General features: G+C 38.8%; 2 protein-coding genes across 3 annotated transcripts in view; one reads left to right on the top strand and one right to left on the bottom strand.

Annotated features, from left to right (window-relative positions):
* The window catches only part of LOC148950969 (zwei Ig domain protein zig-8-like), a 523998-nt gene that overhangs the window by 440806 nt on the left and 60751 nt on the right, over nt 1-22441 (top strand). The gene's annotated exons all lie outside the window — the stretch shown is intronic.
* Nucleotides 1343-22441, bottom strand: part of LOC148950970 (cartilage oligomeric matrix protein-like) — a 30481-nt gene continuing 9382 nt past the window's right edge. Inside the window, exons 3-6 of the mRNA XM_089090328.1 lie at nt 18863-18950; nt 8362-8545; nt 3763-4000; nt 1343-1931 (exon numbers count right to left, since the gene is read on the bottom strand). Of these exons, the coding sequence (XP_088946454.1) occupies nt 1837-1931; nt 3763-4000; nt 8362-8545; nt 18863-18950 (605 nt within the window). The 3' untranslated portion in view covers nt 1343-1836. The remainder of the gene's footprint in view (nt 1932-3762; nt 4001-8361; nt 8546-18862; nt 18951-22441) is intronic.

The following is a 22441-nucleotide window of genomic DNA, read 5'->3' as shown; positions in this document are numbered from 1 at the left end:
ATGCCTATTGACAACGCCATGCAAATTCCAGGCAGAGGTACTGTTGCCATAGGTACTATCAAAAAAGGAGTTATTAAGAAAGGAAGCGAAGCGAGTTTAATTGGTTTTGGTACAAACTTAAAAACTGTACTAACAGACATTCAGGTGTTTAGAAAATCAGTTCCAGCGGCATCTGCCGGGGAGAATGTTGGAGTACTACTTCGTGGCATAAAAATCGATATTGTTCAACGCGGAATGCTAGTGGCTGCTTTTGGCTCAGCTATATCTGGAAATCATTATGAGGCTCAGGCGTATTTCTTAACAAAAGGTGAAGGTGGACGTGCAAGGCCCATTCTTTCAGGTTATCAACAACCATTATTTAGTCAAACGTGGTCTATTGATGCTCGTTACGATTTACTTACTGAAAAAGGAATGGTAATGCCAGGAGATACCTCAAAGTTGCTTATTACTTTACTAAAGCGAATGTACTTTGATGTCAATCAGCCTTTTACGATCAGAGAAGGAAATAGAACTGTAGCAACTGGTATAGTGACTAAGAAGTTAAAGGATAGAGAATTTCCTCCTGGAAAGCTGAACAAAGTTGTAATTGATTAGCCTTTTATTTAAAAATTGTTTACAATAAAAGCCGTGAGCTTAAATGCATGCTACTATAAATTGGCACTAGGTGTAATGGCAGTGATGAATAATTTCAAGGCACACAAAACCATAGTTAAATGTTATGACAAACGTACGTAAAAATAAAAAAAAGAGAGAGAATAAGCCTGGTTTTATTTACAATAAATTTTTGAATTTAGTCATGTGTCTGGTCTGTCATTATTGCTATTGTCTTTTTTTAATTCCCTCAAGTGTATAGAGCTGACAGAATAAATTGACGAATAAAACTATAATTTGAAAAGTAGGAAAAGAGTATTCTCAAACCTACAAGTGCGTTTCAGCTTGCTTAGGTTTATTTTTCTGATAAGTAAGAACATATTTGTTTAGAACTTTGAATACTTGTTTTCTGTGGTGTACTTAGGATTTCACGAGTTACAGGGGGCTACTAGAATAAAACAGACCCGATAAATGTCAGGGTCACGCTCTTTAGCCTTAGAAAAGTTGGTACTGGCAAAGTTAATCAAAGCCTTAATCTTCTGGATTCTTTTTCTGTTAAACCCTCAGTTGGGTAGCAAGCCTTCAATCTTCTGCATGTAGCAAATGTTGTGATACATTAGCATTGGATGCGTTTAAACCAGCCCGAGTCTGGGTTAGCATCGAGCTTGTTTAACAAATTCTAAACTAGAAAACGAATGGGGGTTTCCGAATTTTTTTTTTAAAAAACGCATCAAAAATTTGTTTATATGCATTTTCATTACGTTTTTACGACTCGGAAAAAATCTTGGGGGGGGGGCTCAAATCCCTCAAACACTCTCCTGGATACGGCCTTGATAATATGTTATGCATTTTAAATAGGGTTGGCTAGAGGCCAGGATCAGAAAAGAGGGCGTGCAGAAGAAATAAATCTACTATGCTGGTCCAAACTGACGATATTCAAAATCTGCTGTTTTGTTTTTCTTGTTTTTTTTTCAAACCAACTTTGTTTAAAAAATTTACGCTAAAATAAGCTATTTTTAATTGCTAAAAATATTTGATGAATAGTCTGACTATTTGTATATGATATGAATAAGTTTTTGACCATAAATTCTCCAACTACAATTCTCTTCACATACATATATACAAGCAAACACTCTAACTTTCCATAGCAATAATTTTCGTCTCCTCAACCGAGAATTGTCATTGTAAAACTAGGCTTTAATAAGCACTGAGGAGTTGTGGCACTGGGCAAGGCACTTTAAGGGCTTATGAAGTTAGCGTAGGAGAGCGACTCCTGTCTATTTCTACTTCGTTTTGTAGTCGCGAGGGAAGTTCTCTGTAGATAGCTTCAGGAACAGCATCTGAAATGAAGTTATATTAGTTTAAACTAAGCAGCGAAAGAAAGAAGAAAACATTAAGGACAAATTGCCTGCATGTTTCCATTTTGGAGAAACTGAAATCTTCGCCCTTAAAATTGATCTATATTTCATTGTTACAAAGAGATTGAGACGAATGTCCAGATTGAACTAACGTATAAGTGGTGATTCAGCGGTCCTTCTTTTCAGTCCTGTTTTGGAGATATACTGTGTTTCATGGATAATATACATATAACATGCAGCCAGAGAACAGGTTGTTAACTCGATCTTAAAAAAGGAGACATAAAAAGGTTGTTATTTGAAAATATAGATGTCGTGGAATTTGTATTGTATCCCAGTATGAAATTTTCAGTGGCAATTACCGCAGTTTTCTCACTGACGTCTTATGAATTAGTTTGCTTCTGCTGATTGTCTTACTAATCTTCTAAAATATGCGTGGTACTTAATAGATTGACAATTCGAATTCATTTCTAGTTGGAGAGAAATGTTGTCTTTTTTTTCTTTGGATTGAAATTGGGAGAAAATCTCACTAGGCTCCCTGAAACATGAATCTTTTGTCAATGAAAAAGAAACGAAGTTCCAGACAATTTATAGCATTGCCTTTTTGAAATAGGCCTACATTTATTAGCTGAGATAGCCAAACATGAAAAAAAAATTCGTTTTTTCAGGGAAAATACGTATTTTTGAACATTCTTTACCCTTTCTAAAGGTGTTGCAATGTCGGATCGTAGTATTGAAAGAAGTATGGACCTGTGAAAAGATTGCGAGTCCCTGATGTAAACAGTTCTGTTATCTCTAGTATCACTGAAAATAGGTAAGAAATCATTTGTTAATAATTTTTTTTCTAGAACTATATAGTGTTTATTGGTTTAAACCCAGTCCCAAGATAACGAAACATTTTTCCATCTAGCGTTGTTCATTTTATTTGATATTAACTTGCATCTAAGAAATTACCTTGAGACTGATCTTTTTTTTTTTTTTTCACTTGCATTTATTAAAGTATGGTCAAACCAGTCCATCTTATCTGGACACTTAATTTCTGTTGGGAAAATGAATATGCCACAGAACTAACACGAGGAGAAGAAATGTTATGTGTTAAGTCACATCTTCTTTTGGCATTTTTGTCGAAGTAAGTAAACTGACTTTAAGTTTTAGATTGGTTTCCAGAGGAAGCGTTTGACTTTTATTTTTCTATTCATCATTTTAAATCCAAATTTTTGACTTGTCTCTAAAAATTTAATGTAAAAAGAAAAAAAATTATAAGAATAAAAAAAAGGGTCCCGCTCGTTAATGACGAAATGTTAATTTTATGTTCTGCCGGACGAGCTCAACTAATTCCGGTCGAAATATATGGCAAACTATACATTGGTTATCCAGAAATTAGGCTAGCAAGCAGGAGAAGTTTCGGAAATAAAGTTATTAATCTGACAATGCATAATTTTGTATAAACGAGATCTCCAAGAATATCTGAAGTACATTTGTAATCTTAAGTGAGTTTCTAAAAAGAAATCCAATGGAATTTTTTCCTTTCGAGGAAAATAGCCCACAGTTTTTTTTAAATAGACATACTATGATAGAGGCCCTCTTAAGTTTATAGCGAAAACTACGCTTAGAATTTGGATTCCAGGCTTACAAATGCTGGTTTTTGCGTTGTTTTATAATCGTCTTGATTGGCGTACCTTAAAAAAATCATAATAACGTCAGAGAAATCATGTTGGATGTTATGTTTTGGTCACCTCTCTTTTGTGTCTTTAAGAACCGGTCGCCTGTTTTATACTATTTAACTTAGTAGAGAATGTAAACACAAGTAACTTACCATTACACCTATAAACTAAATCGGACCAGATAATCATTTCTTGAGAGAAACAGAAAACTCCTAATCTTCCACCTTTTAACGTGCCGTCATAAATGTTTCCAGAATCTGCTACCATATTCTCTCCTTCAAAGATCCTGAGTCTTATTAAACCGATCTTGGGACGGTGAAGCAACAACCAGCGGTAAGCTACCTTTTCTTTCCAGCCGACATTGCGGGGATCTTTCCAAAGAAGTTTCACCTGTAAAATAAGGCAAGTTAATCGAATAGTTGATGTTAACGACCTGTAAGTAAGCAGCGACACGTTTCCTTGAAAATGCAATAAAACTGCGCTAAACACGACGGAAAGGGTATTCCGTTGAAATGGAAAATTCTCCATTTTCAGGATATTTATATGTGATGTTTAAAAATAATAAACGTCTGACATAGTACCCAAACTAAAAGACCTAAGAAAAATGTTCATTATATATCAAAGGTTCTATACATAAAGGCTGAAGAGAGGTTTTACTGCCACACTTTATTTTTCTTTATGCTAGTTCTCAAATTAGTATTTTTTGCTTTGGAAAAGTATGAATGAAAGGAGATACCCTATAAAACATAACTATGAGCGTTCCAGAACGTAAAGACTAATCAATATCAATTCCCTCGCTTCATGTTGAAGGGACGATGATCTAGTCAGGCCAGGAAAAGGCAGATGCTCTTGCACAAGCCTTTTCAAAGGTCTCCTAACTTGATGAGGACGGAGTCTCCCCTTCCCCCTTTCCGCCACGAACAGATGCAAAAATCACCAGCGGTAACATAAATATTAGGAAGGTGCTCAGAAGGCTGTGCCAGCTGGATGTCACCAAAGCTTCAGGACCTGATAAGATTCCCAATCTCATCCTTAAAAGATGTGCACCTGAACTTGCTGGTCCTCTCGCCTCTCTCTATAGAAAATGCTTTGTAGCGGGATTATTCCCGAAAGCCTGGAAAACTGCTCATGTGGTCCCTTTTCCAAAAACAGAGTCTGACCTTACTAATGTGGGATCATATCATCCAATAAGTCTGCTGTCCTAGGTAGGTAAAGTTTATGAAAGCGTCATTAATAAGACCCTTTACCAATACATTGAGTCACATCTTTTGTTGGTAGACACGCAATACGGTTTTCACAAAAAACGGTCTACGTTAGACTGTCTGATTGCATATTATCAAGAGTGGGCTGAGCTCCTTTCTCAGGGGCACGATATTAGCCTTCTCTCCTTTGACATTGCAAAAGCCTTTGACCGTGTATGGCACGAGGGACTTCTTTGTAAACTGAAAGCCCATGGAATTCATGGTCGACTATTTGACGTGCTTGCTGACTTTCTTCGTCAACGGTCGTTGCAAGTTGTCCTTGATGGCTTCATATCAAAAGAACTCCCAGTTTTATCAGGAGTAGGCCTACCACAAGCAAGTATTTTTGGGCCAACTCTTTTCTTGTTGTACCTAAACGACCCAGGGGACAACCTTGTGAAGAAACCTCACACCTTTGCGGATGACACAACAACAAAAACATCAATCGCAAAAGACAAATATCCCAGTGAACCCAACAAGGAAGCTTCAGGCTGACCTGCAAAAAATTGAGGCGTGGGCAGGTGCATGGCTTGTAAGTTTTGTAACACATCGAAAACGAAAGAGCTCCTAATTTCTAAGGCGCGTAAGCTGAAGGCTCATCCTGATTTCGTCTTCAAAGGAGAGGTAATAACGCGAGTTGATGCACTGCGCCTACTTGGAGTTAATTTCTCTTCGGATCTCTCATGGACTGAGCATCTCATTAAAATTAGATCCTCTTGCAGCAAGAAGTTAGGAGTTATCCTAAGATGCAAAAGTCTTCTCCCTGATGATTCTATTCTGCCACTTTTCAATTCGTGCATCAGACCTGTCATGGAATATGCATGTCCTCTCTTCGCTGATGCACCAAAAAGCCACATCGCTCCACTCCAATATATTCAAAATAGAACAGTGCGTGCAGCAACCTCTGGCAACACGAAAGCTAAAACCCCATAGCTGATCCAGGAACGTTTCGATGTGGCGTCCATGTCGGTTTTCTATAAGTACTTGTGTAATCCTCCATCAGAGGAGCTATCGAAGCTCGTTCCTGATAAAGCAAAGCCCTTGCAATCAACTCTCCGAAGTACAGCTCGTCAGGACTACCTTAAGCAGGGCACTCCCCGCCAAGAATATCTGAAAACTAGTGTTGCCCGGCGATCGGTTGCCACATGGAATAGATTGCCGGCAGAGTTAATCCCGGAAAATCCTTCCCTTGACGCGTTCAAGAAAAGGTATAACAAGTACCTCAGTGTTAGAAAATGAGATAACTACCAGGGCTAGCGGCAAGTCATCATCTGTGATGGAGCCATTAAGCCTGTAATAGAAAAAGAAAGAAAAAAGAGCAGTTTTGGAAGCATAAAAATGGATGTTTTTGAGGTTCTAAAACGAAAATTGTGACCTTCCACTGTGGCTAATGATGCCTGATTGTGATAATTTCCATGAATCATTCTTGTAAAGTTCTGATGGATTCCAAGTTAATTCCATTCCCTAGATAATAACATTAGCCTAACTTCGTCAAACCTGACTGACCAGCTAATCTATAATTTATTTTTAATATCAAAATAGTGGTAGTCTACCATTGAATTTTTTTTTCAACACTTTCGAACCTGATCTTTCCCACTATGACAATAGTCCCGGAATACCCGAGTTTATGTAGAACTAATGTCTTTCTAATTTAACTATTAAAATATTACGTGTTTTGTTTCTATATTTTTAGTGAGTGGCGACCTGATTACAGAGAAGCTGTTTCAATTTTTTTTTTTTGGGGGGGGGGGGGGAAGACGAACAAGATACAAGAAGTTCTAGGGGACTGGAATCACTGAGTAAAATTGCTTTTCTTTTTGGCCTCTTTGTGGAAACTTCTTCATTAATGCTTATTTTAAGAAGGTTCTATTCTCCACAACATCCCTGCTTGATAAATTTGTTCATATTCAAATTAAATCTAAAAACAGAGATTAATTTAGATTACATCTTTGATCATTCCAACAAGTCTTAATACCAAAGCTACACTAAATGATTTGATTGCAGGACCATGTCTTGAATTATGTCCATCCGGGTGCTAGGCGTTTCCCCCGGATAGCCCCCCCCCCTTGCGAAAAATTTCCCCTGAAATATCCCCCCTACGAAAAATTTCGCCATATGCAAAATCGAGCAGCCACAGAGAAAGTACAAAAGGAGTACCTTGAAATGTTGATCATATGTCTGAAAGGTTAACAAAACGAGCAAATATCTGATTTTTAATAAGATTTAACAAGTCTTTTTCAGTAAAAAAAAAAAAAATGGGAAAAAAAATGAATGGATCGAAACAGTTCATCACATTTTCTGAGCAAAAATGAGAACGAAACAAACCCAGATAAGAAGCCAACTCTCTAGCGTTGGCTGTAGTAAAGGGCCCTAAGGCTTCAATGTATTATTCTTATTATTATTCTTTCTTTTTACCAGAGTCACTTTGTATGCAAGGGGTGGTCATATAGACTTCGGAGGGGGCTGATTCTATTGGAAATAGGAAGTTCTAGTGCCCCTTTCAAGAGTAAAAAGTGATCGAAGGGCAACCAGCTCCCCACTCCTGACATATATATTGGACCTTTCAATTCCGATGCACCAAAGGGCTATCTCAAAATTTCACCCGGAAATCTTTAAGGGAAAATGGGTATGGGGAGGGGGCTAGTAGCCCTTTAACTTGTTTGGTCAATTATAAGGGCACTTAGACCTTTCATTATTGTTCGAATGAGTCCTCTCTCGATATGAGGTACTTTTATGAGGGTCTCTAGAGGTACTTTTTAATGCAAAAGCATCCTGACTCCCATTAAGCCTTCGGATAAGTACAGAAGTAGCTCTAAAGAAGGGGGGGAATTAATACGTAGAAATTGATATATAATCCCTCTTGAGGTTGCTTTGCAACCTCAAGAGGTTGCTTTGAATAGATTAGGATGTAAGAGGGGTGTGCAGGACCGTTTTGGCCTCAGGTGGGTTGGCGCATCAGTGAGCTGTTAGTAGTAGCTAAACATGTAAGTTTCAGAATTTAATATATGTACATTTCTTGTAGCAAAGTTATTGTACTTAGTAAGGTATCCTTAATGACAGCCAGTGGCACAATTCAGGGAAATGTTGGAGAGGCGGGGAAAACGTATTTTTCAAATTCTAGGGAGGAGGGGGGAGGTTTTTAATTTATTCAACGAACCTGCCAGAAGTGTATTTCTCGAAATCTAGGGGGACGGTAAAATTTCCCCACCAATTGGTGTCATTGATGAAAGCATTTGAAAAATAGTTCTGACAAACACCACTGGTTTGTTAATAGTTTTTTTTAGCATTATTGCCATGTTTTTTCTCTGTTATTGTTTTGCCTGTTTTATTAGTCTTTCACAGGTTTCTACTTCATATGTTATTATTAGCCATATTTGAACAATTACACCTATGTTCTTTTCATTTTGATTTGTATGGGAAAGGAGCAAAAAAAAAAATCGCTTATAAATACTTTATTTAAGACTCCTTAGCCAGGAGATTTACTCCTTGACTTCAAACCTGAAAACTTGCCTGATTTTCAGTATCTCCAGTATGCCACAGAGAATTTCTCATCATTTGGCCTGGACCACTATTTGATTGTACCAATTTAAGTTGGATACCAGGTTCAGCCACGGCACGGAAAGGTGTTGCCTGCCAATAGGTCTGTGTGTTCTTCTTCCACATCACAGTATAGAATTGAGAATTGTCCTGATAACTGTAATAATAATCATGCTTCATTAGTTATGGATCCATGCATCTTAAATATATAAACATGTCTATTTCACAATTAAACTAGGTAATCAAACAGTTCGTGGTAACGAACTGTAAATAAGGACCGACTCGGCCCAATAGTAACCGAAACTCTAAAAAACAGAATTTTTATGACAATAAATGTATTAAAAGAATTGGCTTTTAATGCTGATTCCAAACATATAGGATTCATTAAGTTTAATGTACCTATCTAAATCTAAGAGCTTGAAAAAAAAACTGCTGATTTTCGAAAAGGGGGGAACACCTTCAAAAGCCAAGGAATCTTATTGGAAATTGCACCATCAGATTCAGCGAGAGAACCCTACTGTATTGTTTTCAAGCTCCCATTTTTAAAGATCTGGAATTTTGTATTTTTTGCCAGAAGAAAGATCCTGGATGTGTGTGTATTTAATTTTTATTGTTGTTATTTTTTTTCTTTGTTCTTCATGGAAGTGAAGAAAGATTTACTTGTTGATGATAAATTAGTGACAGTTACTAAAATAACTAAAAAATAATAACGCTACAGGTGCTGATAGTGTGGTAAATGAGTTTTATTAAATATGGTGGTTTTGAGGTTAGAAATAAGTGATAAAGGCGAGTGTTGTAATTATAGAGGTATTAGTTTGGTCTCTGTTGCAAGCAAATCACACACTAGAACTTCCTATTTCCAATCGAATCAGTCCCCCTCCGAAGTCTCTATGTGTACCCCTTCCATACGAAGTGACTCTAGTAAAACAAAAATTAATAATAAAATTAATACATCGAAGCCTTATGGCCCTTTACTACAGCCAACGATAGAGAGTTGGCTACTTATCTGGGTTTGTTCCGTTCACAGCTCCATTATATATTAAACAATCAGTCTACTCAGTCTACATTACTTTTTTCCAGCAATCTTGATTATTATGGCGATTTTTGTTTTTTTTTTGGCGATGTTTTGAAAAATAAAACCACAATTTTCAAAATACATCGTTTTTCATAAAATACAAAATGACAATCAAGCCCTTTAGAGGGTTTGAGAGGGAGGGGTTGGAACCAATCTTAGTTGTAAACCTAGATTAGCCTTGTGATATTGCTTTTTTGTCTTATTGTTGATGCCATACTACTAACGACTCACTGCAGTACCAAGCCGCCAGAGGCCAACACAGCTACGCATGCTCCCCATCCCAATCTTTTCAAAGCCTCCCTCTTTACACCCTCCCAGGAAGTTCCGATTTTCCTTAATCTTTCCTTACGATCTCATTCCACCTCATTCGGGGACGAACTGCTTATCGTTTGGCCCTAGATGATTGGCTGACAAGAACGATCTTTGGCAATCTGTCATCCTTCATCCGCAGAACGAGCCCTAGCCATATCAATCTTTCTCTCAATATAGCCCTAGAAAGCGGGATTGGACCACATTTTTCGTGTATTTTTCAATACGGGCGAGCACCCAAAACGATCTGTAGACACATTCCCTGGAAAACAACAAATCCTCCTCCGTCTTTATTAGCGCCCGTGCTTCAGAACCATACTTGATTACTGTCATGATTGTAGCTTCCAGTATTCTAATCTTGGTTTACAGACTTGTCGTCTTATTTTTCCAAACTTTTTGAAAAACACCCTGGGCCTTGGCGATTCTACTTTTAACATCTTCACTACACCCACCGTCTTTACTAATAACACTACCTAGTTAAGTAGTAAACATATGTTTAAAATATTTGACCTTTGTCAATCTAGATAACGACTTTTGATCACATGTCTTTGAGGAGATTGCAGTTAAAAAGGATTTGGGAGGGGGACTGGTTGCACTCCAGCCTTTTTTAAACATTCTTTCAGCATGCCCAGAAAGTTTAAATTTCATAACCTCAGGTTTATGCCCTCAGCTGTTCTCGACATATTGCAGATACGTCGTCTTGTAAAAGTGGATGCACAAAGCACCTCTTGATTTAGTTGAAGATGCTCCTAAGCATTTCCCGAACGATGTGATGGCTGATACCATCAGCCATTTTAGATATTGCTGGTATTTCCTTTTCACAACCAATAAAGGAAAAATGTCTTTTGTTTGTGTTTGGCATTCTTCTTGACATTTACCTAAGGTTTGACCTTAATGCTCCATGCTTTTTTTTTTACTTATAGGACAGACATGCCCTCTCTTCTTGATAAAAAAAAAACACCTTGTATGTTAATAATAGGAAACTTGCATAACCTATAGCCCTTGCACCAGGGGCTAGGGGTTATGAACCCTGAATGCGTAGCCGTTTAACCTCTGATTTGTTTTAAATAAAATATTCATCTCAAAGTTATCGATAGGATGCATTAGGGGAAAAAGAGAGGGTGGGGTGGAAGCCCTTCGATCACTTTTACCTCCTAAAAAGTGGTAATTTCCAATCGAAAGAGCCCCCCCCCCCAAGTTCATAAAAAAATATTTTCATAAAAAAATATTTTCCATAAAAAACTTACTTGTTAACATTGAGTAACTAGCTTAAATTATGGCCCTTGCTCCAGGAACTGCTGGTGGGGTTGTTAACCCCAGAAGCATGGTTATTGGACCTTTAGAGTATTGTGAAAAAACATTTTTTTTATTTTGATCGAATGCATTTGGGAGAGGAGGGTGTCAGTTAAGAGGGAGAGGCTGATTGTCCTCTGATTACCTTTGATTTTTCAAAATTGAACTTGAAATTTTAATTTCCAATCGAATGAGCCTTCTCCAAAGTTTGTACGACCATCTCTTATATAAAATCCGTAAATTTCAACAACGGGTAACTTGTAATAATCTATAGCCCCTGTCTCGAGGATTCTGGGGGTTTTTGTTAATCACGTTTATTAATCATGTTTTATTGTTCTATTGGAAATTGAAAGTTTGAGTAGCCTTTTTAAAAGTAAAAAGTGATTGGAGGACAGCCATCCCCCCCCCTCGTGAAAAACACCTCCTGTGGAAAATACCTCCGGGAAATACCCCTCGCGGAAAATAACTCACCCGCTGGAAAATACATCCCCGTGAAAAATCTCTTCCGAAAAATGCCCCTTCTGGTTGGTTGGTATCCTGTCATTTTGACTTATAAAAAAGACTAGAACTGCGTGGGGATTATAACTAATTTCTACCTCCATCCTCCTCCCGTCTCTCCGCTAGAGCTAATTCTGTATTTATCCGAAGGCTCAATGAGAATTGAGATGTTTTGGCATTAAAATGCGCCCTTTGAGGTATATCCCTCTCTTCCTAGCTACAAAACAATCAGAGAACCCCATTCGAGAAGTTTAAGAATCTTTTGAAGTTTCGTAATTTGTCCATTGCTTACAGATAGTGTTTGTTATTGAAAAACTTACGGACATTTTTCGCGTGGGAGTCTCCTGAAGGGGAGGGGGAGTTTCTGGAGGATTTTCCATGAGAAGAAATTTTTTTCACGGAGGGGGGGGGGGGGCAAGACTTGCACATAAATCCCTCTTTTCCACTTTCCTTAGCACTTCTCAGCTAAACTAAAAAATAACATAACCCAAATAAAACATTCCGATTTGGAAAACCATATTTTCCGCGAGGGAGTATTTTCCAGGGGAGGGTTTTTACTTGGGAGAGGGGAGGGGAGGGTAACCACCTAGACCCTTAGACAGTGACAGGGCGAAGGGAAACCCCATTAACAGACATAAAAAAGTAGAAATAAATCTGGCTTTGAGCTTGTGACGTCCGATTTTCTTTGTTTTTGTTACAACAAAACAAAGCTTATTTATTAATCATCTTGACAGTCATCTATATTATGACTTTAAAAAGAAAACAATTCCAACAAGGTTGAACATGTAAAGATTCTAACTTGTGTTGTACCCAATGTAAGTACGGTGGTTGAGTTGCACAAGAGTTCAGTTACACGAAATTTCAGTTGCACGGTGGTTCAGTTGCACGGTGGCTCAGTTGCATGGTGGTTCAGTTGAAAGGTGATCCAATTGCACGTTGGTTCAGTTGCACGGGGGTTCAATTGCACGGGGGTTCAGTTACACGGGGTTGAGTTATACGGGGCTGAGTTGCACGAGGGCTCAGTTAAATGGGTTTCAGTTGCGCAAGGGTTCAGTTACACGACGGTTCAATTGCATGCTGGTTCAGCTGCATGGTGGTTCAGTTGCTTGGGGTTCAGTTATACGGGGGGTTAGCTGCAATGGAACCTGTATGAAGAAACTCCAATTTAAGAAACCTACAGAGAGGTTAAGTGGTATGCTATGGTAATGGGGACAAGCCCCATTTGATGTCTCATGGTTTTATTAATTTTTCCAAATCCCCAAGTATTTTTAATACCTTAAATTACCTTAAATCGCATGTCAAGCGAGATAAGGTGGTGTTGATCCTCCTGTAGAAATCTCGCTGGTGGTGTTTCAAGGTTATGATTTGACATCCCAGTTCAGCCTCCATTCGGCGTTGGCCCGGTCTTGATCAACTCCTTTCTTGAAGGCATCTAGAGTTTTAGATTGGACGGTGGCTTCGGATAGGCTGTTCCAGAGTGGGACGGAACGGACTGAGAGGAACTGTTGGCGCTCTCGCTTGATGCAACGGGGGGCCTGCAGCTTCTTGGTGTGTCCTCTTGTGGTAGTTGAGAGGGACGGGGAAAAGACATGACTTAATAGGTCATTTTCTAGCAACTTATGAGTTGCTATTACGTCTCCTCTTTTCCTACGGTATACTAAGGTAGGGACTTTGAGTGAGGTGAGACGTTCCTCGTAGATGAGCTTAGTTGCTCTTCTTTGGACACTCTCAAGTACTTTCACATCCATCTTATAGTAGGGAGAGGCTAGGGTCATGCAAAATTCCAGGTGAGGACGGATCATGGCTTTGTACAGTTTCGTAATCACTCCCTGCTTCCTGGTGGTAAATGCTCGCTTTATGAGGCCAAGGGCTTGGTTTGCTTTTGCAACTTGAGCTCGTGTGTGGCAGTAATACTTCAGCTCATTGTCAACAATAACCCCCAGGTCCTGCTCCTCACTGACTGCCTCAAGCTGGGCGTCTACTATGTGATATGCAAGTTTTGATTATTGCGTCCAAGGTGTAGAACTTTTACATTGAACTGTAGACACCAATCCGATGACCATCTAGATAGTCTGTCCAGATCTTCTTGTATAGTTGACAGATTTAGGTCGTTCTGGGCCAGTCCTAGGAGCTTGCAGTCATCAGCATATACCGTCAAAGGATTCTTCACGTTTGTTGTACAGTCATTGATCTACATGCTGAATAATGTAGGCTCCAGGATGATCTGTGGCACTCCACTTGTGACTGGTAGCGGTTCAGAATAGACAGCATTGCCATTGCAGTTGTACACCAACACCCTCTGACTCCTGCCAGTTAGAATGGCTTCTATCCAAGCTACTATATCTTCATGCATTCCATATGCCTTTAATTTCAAAATTAGTAATTGGTGTTGAACTTTGTCAAAGGCTTTGGCTTGGTTGAACAATATGACATCCACCGGCTGACCAGTATCTAAGAGTCTAGTCACAAAATCGCATGACTCATTTAGATTAGTATCAATTGAGTGGCCTTTTCGAAAACCATGTTAGCTTTTGCTAAGTAATTGGTTTTTCTCGAGGTGGGAGACCAGTGCATTGTTTATGATGCCCTCAAGTACTTTAAATACAACTGATGTGAGACTTATAGGCCGATAATTACTAGCAAGATCCTTTCTCCCTTTCTTGTGTATTGGCTTGATGTTGGCTTGCTTCTAATCGTTTGGAAATATTTTGGAAGTGAGGGACATCTCAAACATCATAGCAATTGGTTCGGCAAAGTATTCAGCAGTTTCTTTTAACAGTCTTGGGCGTAGGTTATCGGGTCTAGCAGCTTTGTCAGCCTCAATTTTTTTAGCCTCTTCTTAACGTCTTCTTTACAAATAATTGGCTTGACCATTGGTTCTGGGATTAGTTGTTCTGGTGGAGGAGGTGGTGTGTTGGCTGTGGGTAGGGCAGAGAAATTGGTACTAAAACTGAAATTCAGGAGGTATGCTTTTTCTTTTTTATCTGAAGCTTTTTTACCATCCTCTCTCATTAGATCTGGGATATCTTGTCTAGACGGGTTAGCTGCAGAGACATGACGCCAAAACATCTTTGGGCTCTGTTTTGAGTTAGTTGCAATTGCATCTTCGTGGTCCCTCATAACCTTCCGAGTCAAATTTCTTAGTCTGTTTCTACATTTCTCATACCTGTCATGGTGTTTATCACATTTACATTTTACATACTTGGCCCAAGCTATTTTCTTTTTCTTCATTGCTCTTTTTACTTCTTTTGGCAGGTATGGGAGTGTTTTAGGTGGTAGACACCAATATTCTCGGGTGTTTTTCTTTTCAGCATGTAAGACTGTTACCTTAAACGTTTCCCAGCTTTTCTCAATGTCCCCACTATTGACTATATCCTCCCATTTAATCCTGGATAGGTCCTGCCTTATCTGCTCATAGTCCGTAAAGGATTTCTTTATCATATTCTCCTTCTTGTTGTTTATCTGTATCTCAGTCAATATACAGACATGATCACTGCTTCCAAGAGCAGGATGGTAAGAAATAGAGAGAACTCATTCAGGATCATTTGTGATAAGTAAGTCAAGTAAGGAGGGTTGTTGTTGGTGCCTGAATCTTGTTGGTTGGTCTACAATCTGTATCAGTAGGTTGTCAGAAAGGGAATTTGTTGTGACACAGGATGGGCTACTTTCAGGGGGGCATCCTATTCCTTCAACCCAATCAACATCAGGCATATTAAAATCTCCAAACATAAAGACAGTTGAGTGCTCATTGGAACTCAATCTGGACACCAGGTTAGATATGGATAGATGTGAAATAAATTGATCAGGGGCTGATGGACTTCGGTAAATTACACCTATCATAAATTATTCAGATCCAATATGGAGTTTCAAACAAACATTTTCAACCCAACTACTAGTGGAATTAATAAGAGGGTAACTCACAGTTTTAGCTTTCAGTCCAGTTCTGCAGTATATTGCTACTCCTCTACAACATTCAGAGCTATCCAAATTGCTACTCAAGTTGAATCCAGGGATTTGAATGTGAGATTCCTCCAGCTTGTGCACTGAGATTTTTGGGCCAATGTCACAAACACAAATAATGTCCACATTAAGATCAAAACAAAGAGCTTTCAGTTCAGCAAGTTTTGGGGCAAGAGTATCAGAATTTGTGTAAAGCACACGAAATGATTTTTCGGATTTATTTATCTTTGTAGCACTGTTGCGAATACCAGGAATTTCTGTTTCAGGCGTTTCATTTTCGGAAATGATTTCGCTTTCACTGTCCGAATTGGCACTTAGAAAAACGTCATTGGTCGATTCCAGTGATTTTGCGCTTTGATAACTTGTTGAGTCCGTGGAACTTCCAATGCTCTCTTGCTCCCTATTTACACTATTTACTTGAGGCTGTTCCAGATTTAGTGCTCCATCTGTTGTGATTGCACAGGGACTGGAAATCCCGAAGGCGCCCCGTTTTTTTAAAACAATGACGTTTCTAATTCCTAGATTCCGCTCGCCAGCAGCAGCACGTCTTTTTATCTCATCCACTAGTCCTAGATTGGTTTAATTCTTACCTGGAAAATCTTCAAACATCCTGTATTAAACACAGGAAATGACCTTACAAATGATGTAGTAGTTAACTGCGGGGTGCCACAGGGCTCTAAATTGGGACAGGTATTATTTCTTTTTCACGTAAATGATCTTCAGCAAGTACTGACTCCTGCAAGTCGTAGCCCTTATTGCTGCAAACTATGTCACCCACAAACGATGCCGGGGTCTATAGTAGAAGCCGAGGACGAACTAACGGCATTTGCGATGATTCACTTATGGCAAGCTCAGAATGGAACATCAAGTCTCTCAAAACGAAGCTACAAGACAATCTTGAAGAAACGTACTTGTGGATGGACGCAAATCGTCTAGTCATTAACATTAACAAATCGACTGTTTTATTTTTTTCACGTATAGATTCGCTGGCTCCTGATGTGATTGGTATTGAAACCTCTCGTGGACTTATCAAGAGACCAGAAAAAGAACACGTTCGATTACGTAGGGGTTTTGATCGACGAAAACCTCTCGTTCAGGCACCACATAGCAAGTATCGAGACGAAGCTTTCAAGGAACCTTGGAATCTTCAGAAAACTCAGTCACCATTTCCCTAAAAAAATACTGATCCTGATTTACAATGTAGCTATCAAGCCTCACATTCAATATTGTTCTACAGTTTGGTATTCTAATTTCATCTAATTTCATAATCCAATTTCAAGACACATTTACAGAGACTAAACTCACTTCACAACAAACCACTTCAAATTTTAGGCCCAGCACCGAACATACTATCAATGGCATCACTTTACAGACTATCTTGCACCGTTTTTTGTTTTAAATATTTTTCAGGAACACTCCCATCACCATTTAAAGGATTATTCACACTAGTATCACAAATCCATTGTTTAGATAAAAGATCTTCATAAGGCATTTATATACCCCCGACACCGACATCTAGGTTGGAATTTTCTCCTAGAATTGCGTGTGCTAGAGAGTGGAATGCACTTCCGCAAGAGCTGAAGTCATATAGGTCTTGCTCCTTCAAAAAGAATGTAAAAAAATATCTAAAAGATTAAAAATTCATTACCTGATTTATTTTATTTTTATTATTTTTAGAATTTTTTTATATTATTATTATTTATTATATTTTAGTTTGATACTTCAAGGGATTTGAGCGGAGGAGAAGTTGTGTTAAATTTATTGTTATTTGATGGAGGTTCGGGGTGGAAATTGGAGAAGACAGGAGACCACGCTGTAATTAGAGTGTGCAATTCTTACGGGCCCAAACGTGCATCAATGGCACAAGGAATTGAGTTAAGTGTATTTTTATATTTTTTTTTAATTAAAACCCATATTGAACTTGAACCTTTCTTTTCTGGCGGTCCTCTTTGGAGGTATCTGCGTAAAAGGCTATGTCGCCTTTTTTGGTGCGGGAGAGCTTAAGGATTTCCGCTTTCTGCTTACTTGAACTAAGAGAAAACAATATGGGATCACGCCTCGCAGCGGCAGGGGTTCTAGAATCTGCGGAGTTTTAAGCTTTTGGTAAGCGTTGAATGTTCGTGATGCTGTCCACATCGACCTTGAACTCATTTTTTAAGACTTTTCTTGTCTGAAGACTTTAAGACTTTTCTTGTCTTGTCATTTTTTAAGACTTCTCTTGTTCTTGTCTGACAATTTTACGAACATCGGTTTCTAATTTCTCAGCGACAACACAACCCGCTATGTCCGCGGCTTCAGATACAGACACTTTTGTCTTGCCACTCTCGTCGAGATCTGGAATTTTGGCTCTAACGGAGTCCAAACACGCGCTCACGTCCTGTTTGAGTGAGCCAAACAGGTCCCGCATTTCGTCTCGGTGCTCATTCAATGCGGCACATGGGGCACACCCAAACACTTCCCAGTCTAAGATTCATTTTGGTAAAAATGTCATATTCCACATTTGAAATCAAGAGGCACTCGGCGCAAAGCCAATTGTCACATTCATCGGACTGAATGGCTCTAGAGCTTTCATCTTATGCACAGCCATCTACTGCGCATCTGTCAGAGCCTTTTTCGGGCGTTGCTGTTTTTGGCCGTTTAGTGGCGGTTTTTCCGGTGTTTTTTGGTGGCATCATGAGATCAAGGCAACGCTGCTGGCAAGGAATTCGTTCGAGAGATGGCGGCAATGGAATTGAGGTAAGTGAGGTAACTTTCACCGAGGATTTTTTTCTGGAAACAATCAATATCATAAGGGGTTAATAATATATTCGGAAAGTTCAATTTTACCTCCTTTCATCAATACTAATCATTGTAGAAGCAGCTTTTGTGAGTCACTGAAGAATCTAATTTTCACTGATCAAGCTAAACTAGGTGTGGCTTATCCAGTTATTGTAATTCATACATTCACATTTTTGTAAGTTTTGTCACATTATGTAAGTTTTTCATTTTGGTTATTTTAACGAACTTGCCTGCCCCTCCAAAATAAATTCCTGCGCATGCACACTTGCATTCATTCCACTTCACCTTTTACCAGCCGTTTTGAAGAGTTTTCAATCATTTTAAAGTTAGAAGAGGGTCAAAACTACTCCCTATTTAACCATATCTATGATGTTGGTAAATATCCCCGTATCATTGATCATAAAGGATTGTTTAAAACGGAGAAGCTATCGGCAATTACGCTGCAACTAGAATGCAATTTATGTTAGAATACCTACAAGCTCTCTGGTGAAATTCGTCAACCATGTCGTTTGGTAATCTATAAGAAGAAATTTTCACAGAGATGTGTAAGCAAAAACATACCTGAAGATAAAGCCAACATAGTCGTCATCAATTTCCGTATCAACGAAAAATGTTCCTTCGAAATCGACACCTCCAAACCGGTGGAAACCTGAAGAAGAAACTTTTGTTAATATTAGCATAATAATGTTTTATTTCAATATAACCTGCATAGACAATAGACTGAATTCACCGAAAAGAGAGCAAAGTTCGAGCATTTGGCGTTGCCATGACACAAACAAGTTTGAAATCCTCTTAACAATGAAACTTAATGAAGACTTCAGTATTAATAACGACTGAACGCTAACTGTAAGTGTAATTGGTGAGTGATCACCAAACAATCAAATGTTTGTATATTCTTGTTATTGATGATTGATGGAAAAGCATAAATTGACCTGGTTAAAAACCTTTTACTGCAAATTCTATGTAGGTATGTTTTACATGAGAACTAGGTGTATTACATGAGAACTTCTGAATGCGTAGTGACAGCCATGTATGTTTAAGATTGGTGTATTGAGATGTTTTACTTGAATTATTTGAAAAAAAACTACGTTTTCTAAAGAGTTAAAGAGGCTGAGTCACAAGTTCGAACCTTAAAACGTACAGGGATTTTAAGGTACAGTTTGGGGGCTGCCGCCCCCCAAACCCCCCGCTTTTGCAGCCTCTTTTGTTAAGATTTTTTAAGTCCTGTAGCCTGCAACCAGTTGGTCGTACCAACACGAATGAAACTGTTTCAATGGCATTTTTTTATAATCTTCAGAGAATTTGGCAATGACAACTCAGTCTGTTACAGTTATAACTACAAACTTGTCTCTGTGCCAGGTATAGTTATGTATTCTGTGTGATTATGTATGATGGAAAAATAGATGAACCTGAATCTACCTGAACCTAAACTGCTTGTTTATGCTGTGCCCTTCTTCTGTTCCCTGTTCTTTCTGTTCAAAATTGTTAAGTTCATCACATTATAGCTTGTTATCGGTTAGGGAAAAATCTCATGTAAAAAATCCAGCAAACAGGCTCAGTACTGTTTCTAATCGAAGATGTGCAATAGGATGTTCTTACGGTAAAAAATTCAACCAAACTTCGTTCGTGTTGCACAGCGTTTCTTTGCAAGGTAAAAAGCGGGGTTGAGGGGGGTGATAGACCCCCAAAATAAAATTCTTAATAAAAGAGGCTGCAAAAGCGGGGGGGTTGGGGGCGGCGCCCCCCCCCCTCAACTGTACCTCCTAATCTTTGTACGTTTTAAGGTTCAAACTTATGACTCAGCCTTTTTAACTCTTTAGAAAACGTAGTTTTTTTCAAATAATTTCTGCACGTTTTTGTACAGTTTATTACTTATTATTGCTTGACTAACTGTTAGCTGATCGTGTCAGGAGTTAAAGTTGGGGGGCTGTCGCCACCCAAACCCACCGCTTTTGAAGATTCTTTTGTTAAGGCTTTTAATTCCTGAATACTCAAATCAAATGCACAGTAAGATTTTCTTTTTTAAACTTTTCTTTGAGCATGTGGGTGTACGGCATGTTATCAAAGCAGTGGAGACTTACCTGTAAGCTGAAGGCGGACTGTGATATTCTTCTGGAGACGCCTTTTGAGCCGAAGGATTTAATAGATTGGATTTAAAAAAGAAAATGAGTTTCGTTTTTAAACTTTAAATTTAAGAGATACTACTTTAGATTCAATATATAAAGAATTTACTCTGACGGGGAATCGAAGCCGGGTCTTCCGCATGACAGACAGGAATAGTGACCACTGTACTATCAGAGACTTGTTTAGTTATTTTTATTGGCTCGGCAACAGAAAAAACTCAACGTTTTTTTTGTCAAAGTCTCTGCAATCTATTTTTGACGCAAGCAAATACAAAGTAAGATTTTCGTTTCTCGACAAAAAAAAACTTCTGGGAAAGAGCTGGAGTTTTTGGAAGCTTGCAGTCGGTCTTGTCAGGTTAAGAGGACTATTTTGATCTAATTTAATAATGAAATACTATGCTTTTAGGAATTTCAAAAACTAACATGGGCTCTTATGGAAAAACGAGGTTTTTCGTAAATGTAAATTCGAGAGATAATTTTTTCGGTCTGAAAATATCAAAAGGCCCTAAAAGGTCGAATTCCGCTTCGAATGAGTCCTCATTCACCCGGATCCGTCGCCAACTGTGACCTGTAAGCGTGACTGATAAAAAAAAAACTTGATGAACATTAAAAAACATTTGGAAAACAGGGAAGGAGTGATCAGATTGAGCTGAAATTTTTAGGATAAGCTCCCAGGCCCTAGGAAAGCTTATCCTCTAAATTATCCTCTAAATCAGCCGGATCGGACAACGTTAAAGTGGGGATGTGGTGGGAGGGTCGAAACTTCTGGCCCACTTTCCTCCTTGAAAAACGAGGTTTTTCGTAAATGTAAATTCGAGGGATTATGTTTTCGGTCTGAAAATATCAAAAGGCCCTAACAGGTCGAATTCCGGTTCAAATGAGTCCTCATTCACCTGGATCCGTTGCCAACTGTGGCCTGTAGGCGTGGCTGATAAAAAAATAACTTGATGAACATTAAGTGGCTATATTTGGTTTTTGGAAAACAGAGAAGGAGTGATCGGATTGAGCTGAAATTCTGAGGATAAGCTCCCAGGCCCCAGGAAAGCTTAATCCTCTAAATTTCGCCCGATCGGACAACGTTAAAGGAGGGCTGTGGTGGGAGGGTCGAAACTTCCGGCCCCCTTTCCTCCATGAAGATAAAGCCGGCGGGGGGGGGGAGAAATTTTGTATGTTTCTTAGTTTGAGCTTAGGCTACAAAATGCGATCACCGCCGTCTCTCTGCGACAGCTAGGACCGGAAATCGCTTAACATTGTGGTGGGTCGCCTCTTTAAAGAGGCACAACTATGCCTCCTTGATTGAAGAATTTTCTACATCGTCAAAAAATCTGGTTTCGGCAAAACCTTGCAATATAACACACTGTAAGGCAAGTTTTCAGCAAAACCAGATGTGCGGGAATTGTTCGGTAACTTTGTTGTCTCAAAATCCGATGCCGAACCTGGCCATCAAGCTTAGCAGATAATTTCTCTTGTGATTTTAGCCTATAGGCTAAGAGGCTGCCTTAAGATGAGAATCGGCCAAGAACACTGGCTGAATAAAAACAAAGATAAGATGAAATTCGCATATAGGCTAAAGACTCTGTTTGACAAGAAATGTCACATAAAGCCATTTGTATTAACGAAGCCCATCTAACTGACCGATTGTTTGTCTATATACATCCTACATAAGACTCTTGCCGGAATATGGTTGCCTGGTATATCTTGGGGCTCACGAAACCTTTTTACCACCACAAAAAAGGACAAGGGATATGACTGTTAGGTTACACTCTTATTACCCCAAAAGAAAGTTCCTGTTTTTCCTGCCTCACCCTGCATATTTAAAATTCCGGATATGAGTAAGAGCTGAATCTTAACAATTTAGTTTTTTTTTTAATCAAAAATAGCATCTGTTAAGTGTCGACCTGAAAAATAATCAAGGGGACATCCTCCTTCCCATACATGATGCTTGTGTTTCTACTGTTACAATGGAGTGACACAAAGTGAACGATACAAAATAGTTCATTTTGATTTTCAGTCAGTC

The sequence above is a fragment of the Artemia sp. Qi Xiang Cuo genome, chromosome 6 (genome assembly GCF_049724085.1).
Source record: "Artemia sp. Qi Xiang Cuo chromosome 6, ASM4972408v1, whole genome shotgun sequence".
In the NCBI taxonomy this organism is placed as follows: Eukaryota; Metazoa; Arthropoda; class Branchiopoda; order Anostraca; family Artemiidae; genus Artemia; species Artemia sp. Qi Xiang Cuo.
This window is presented reverse-complemented; position numbering and strand designations above follow the sequence as displayed.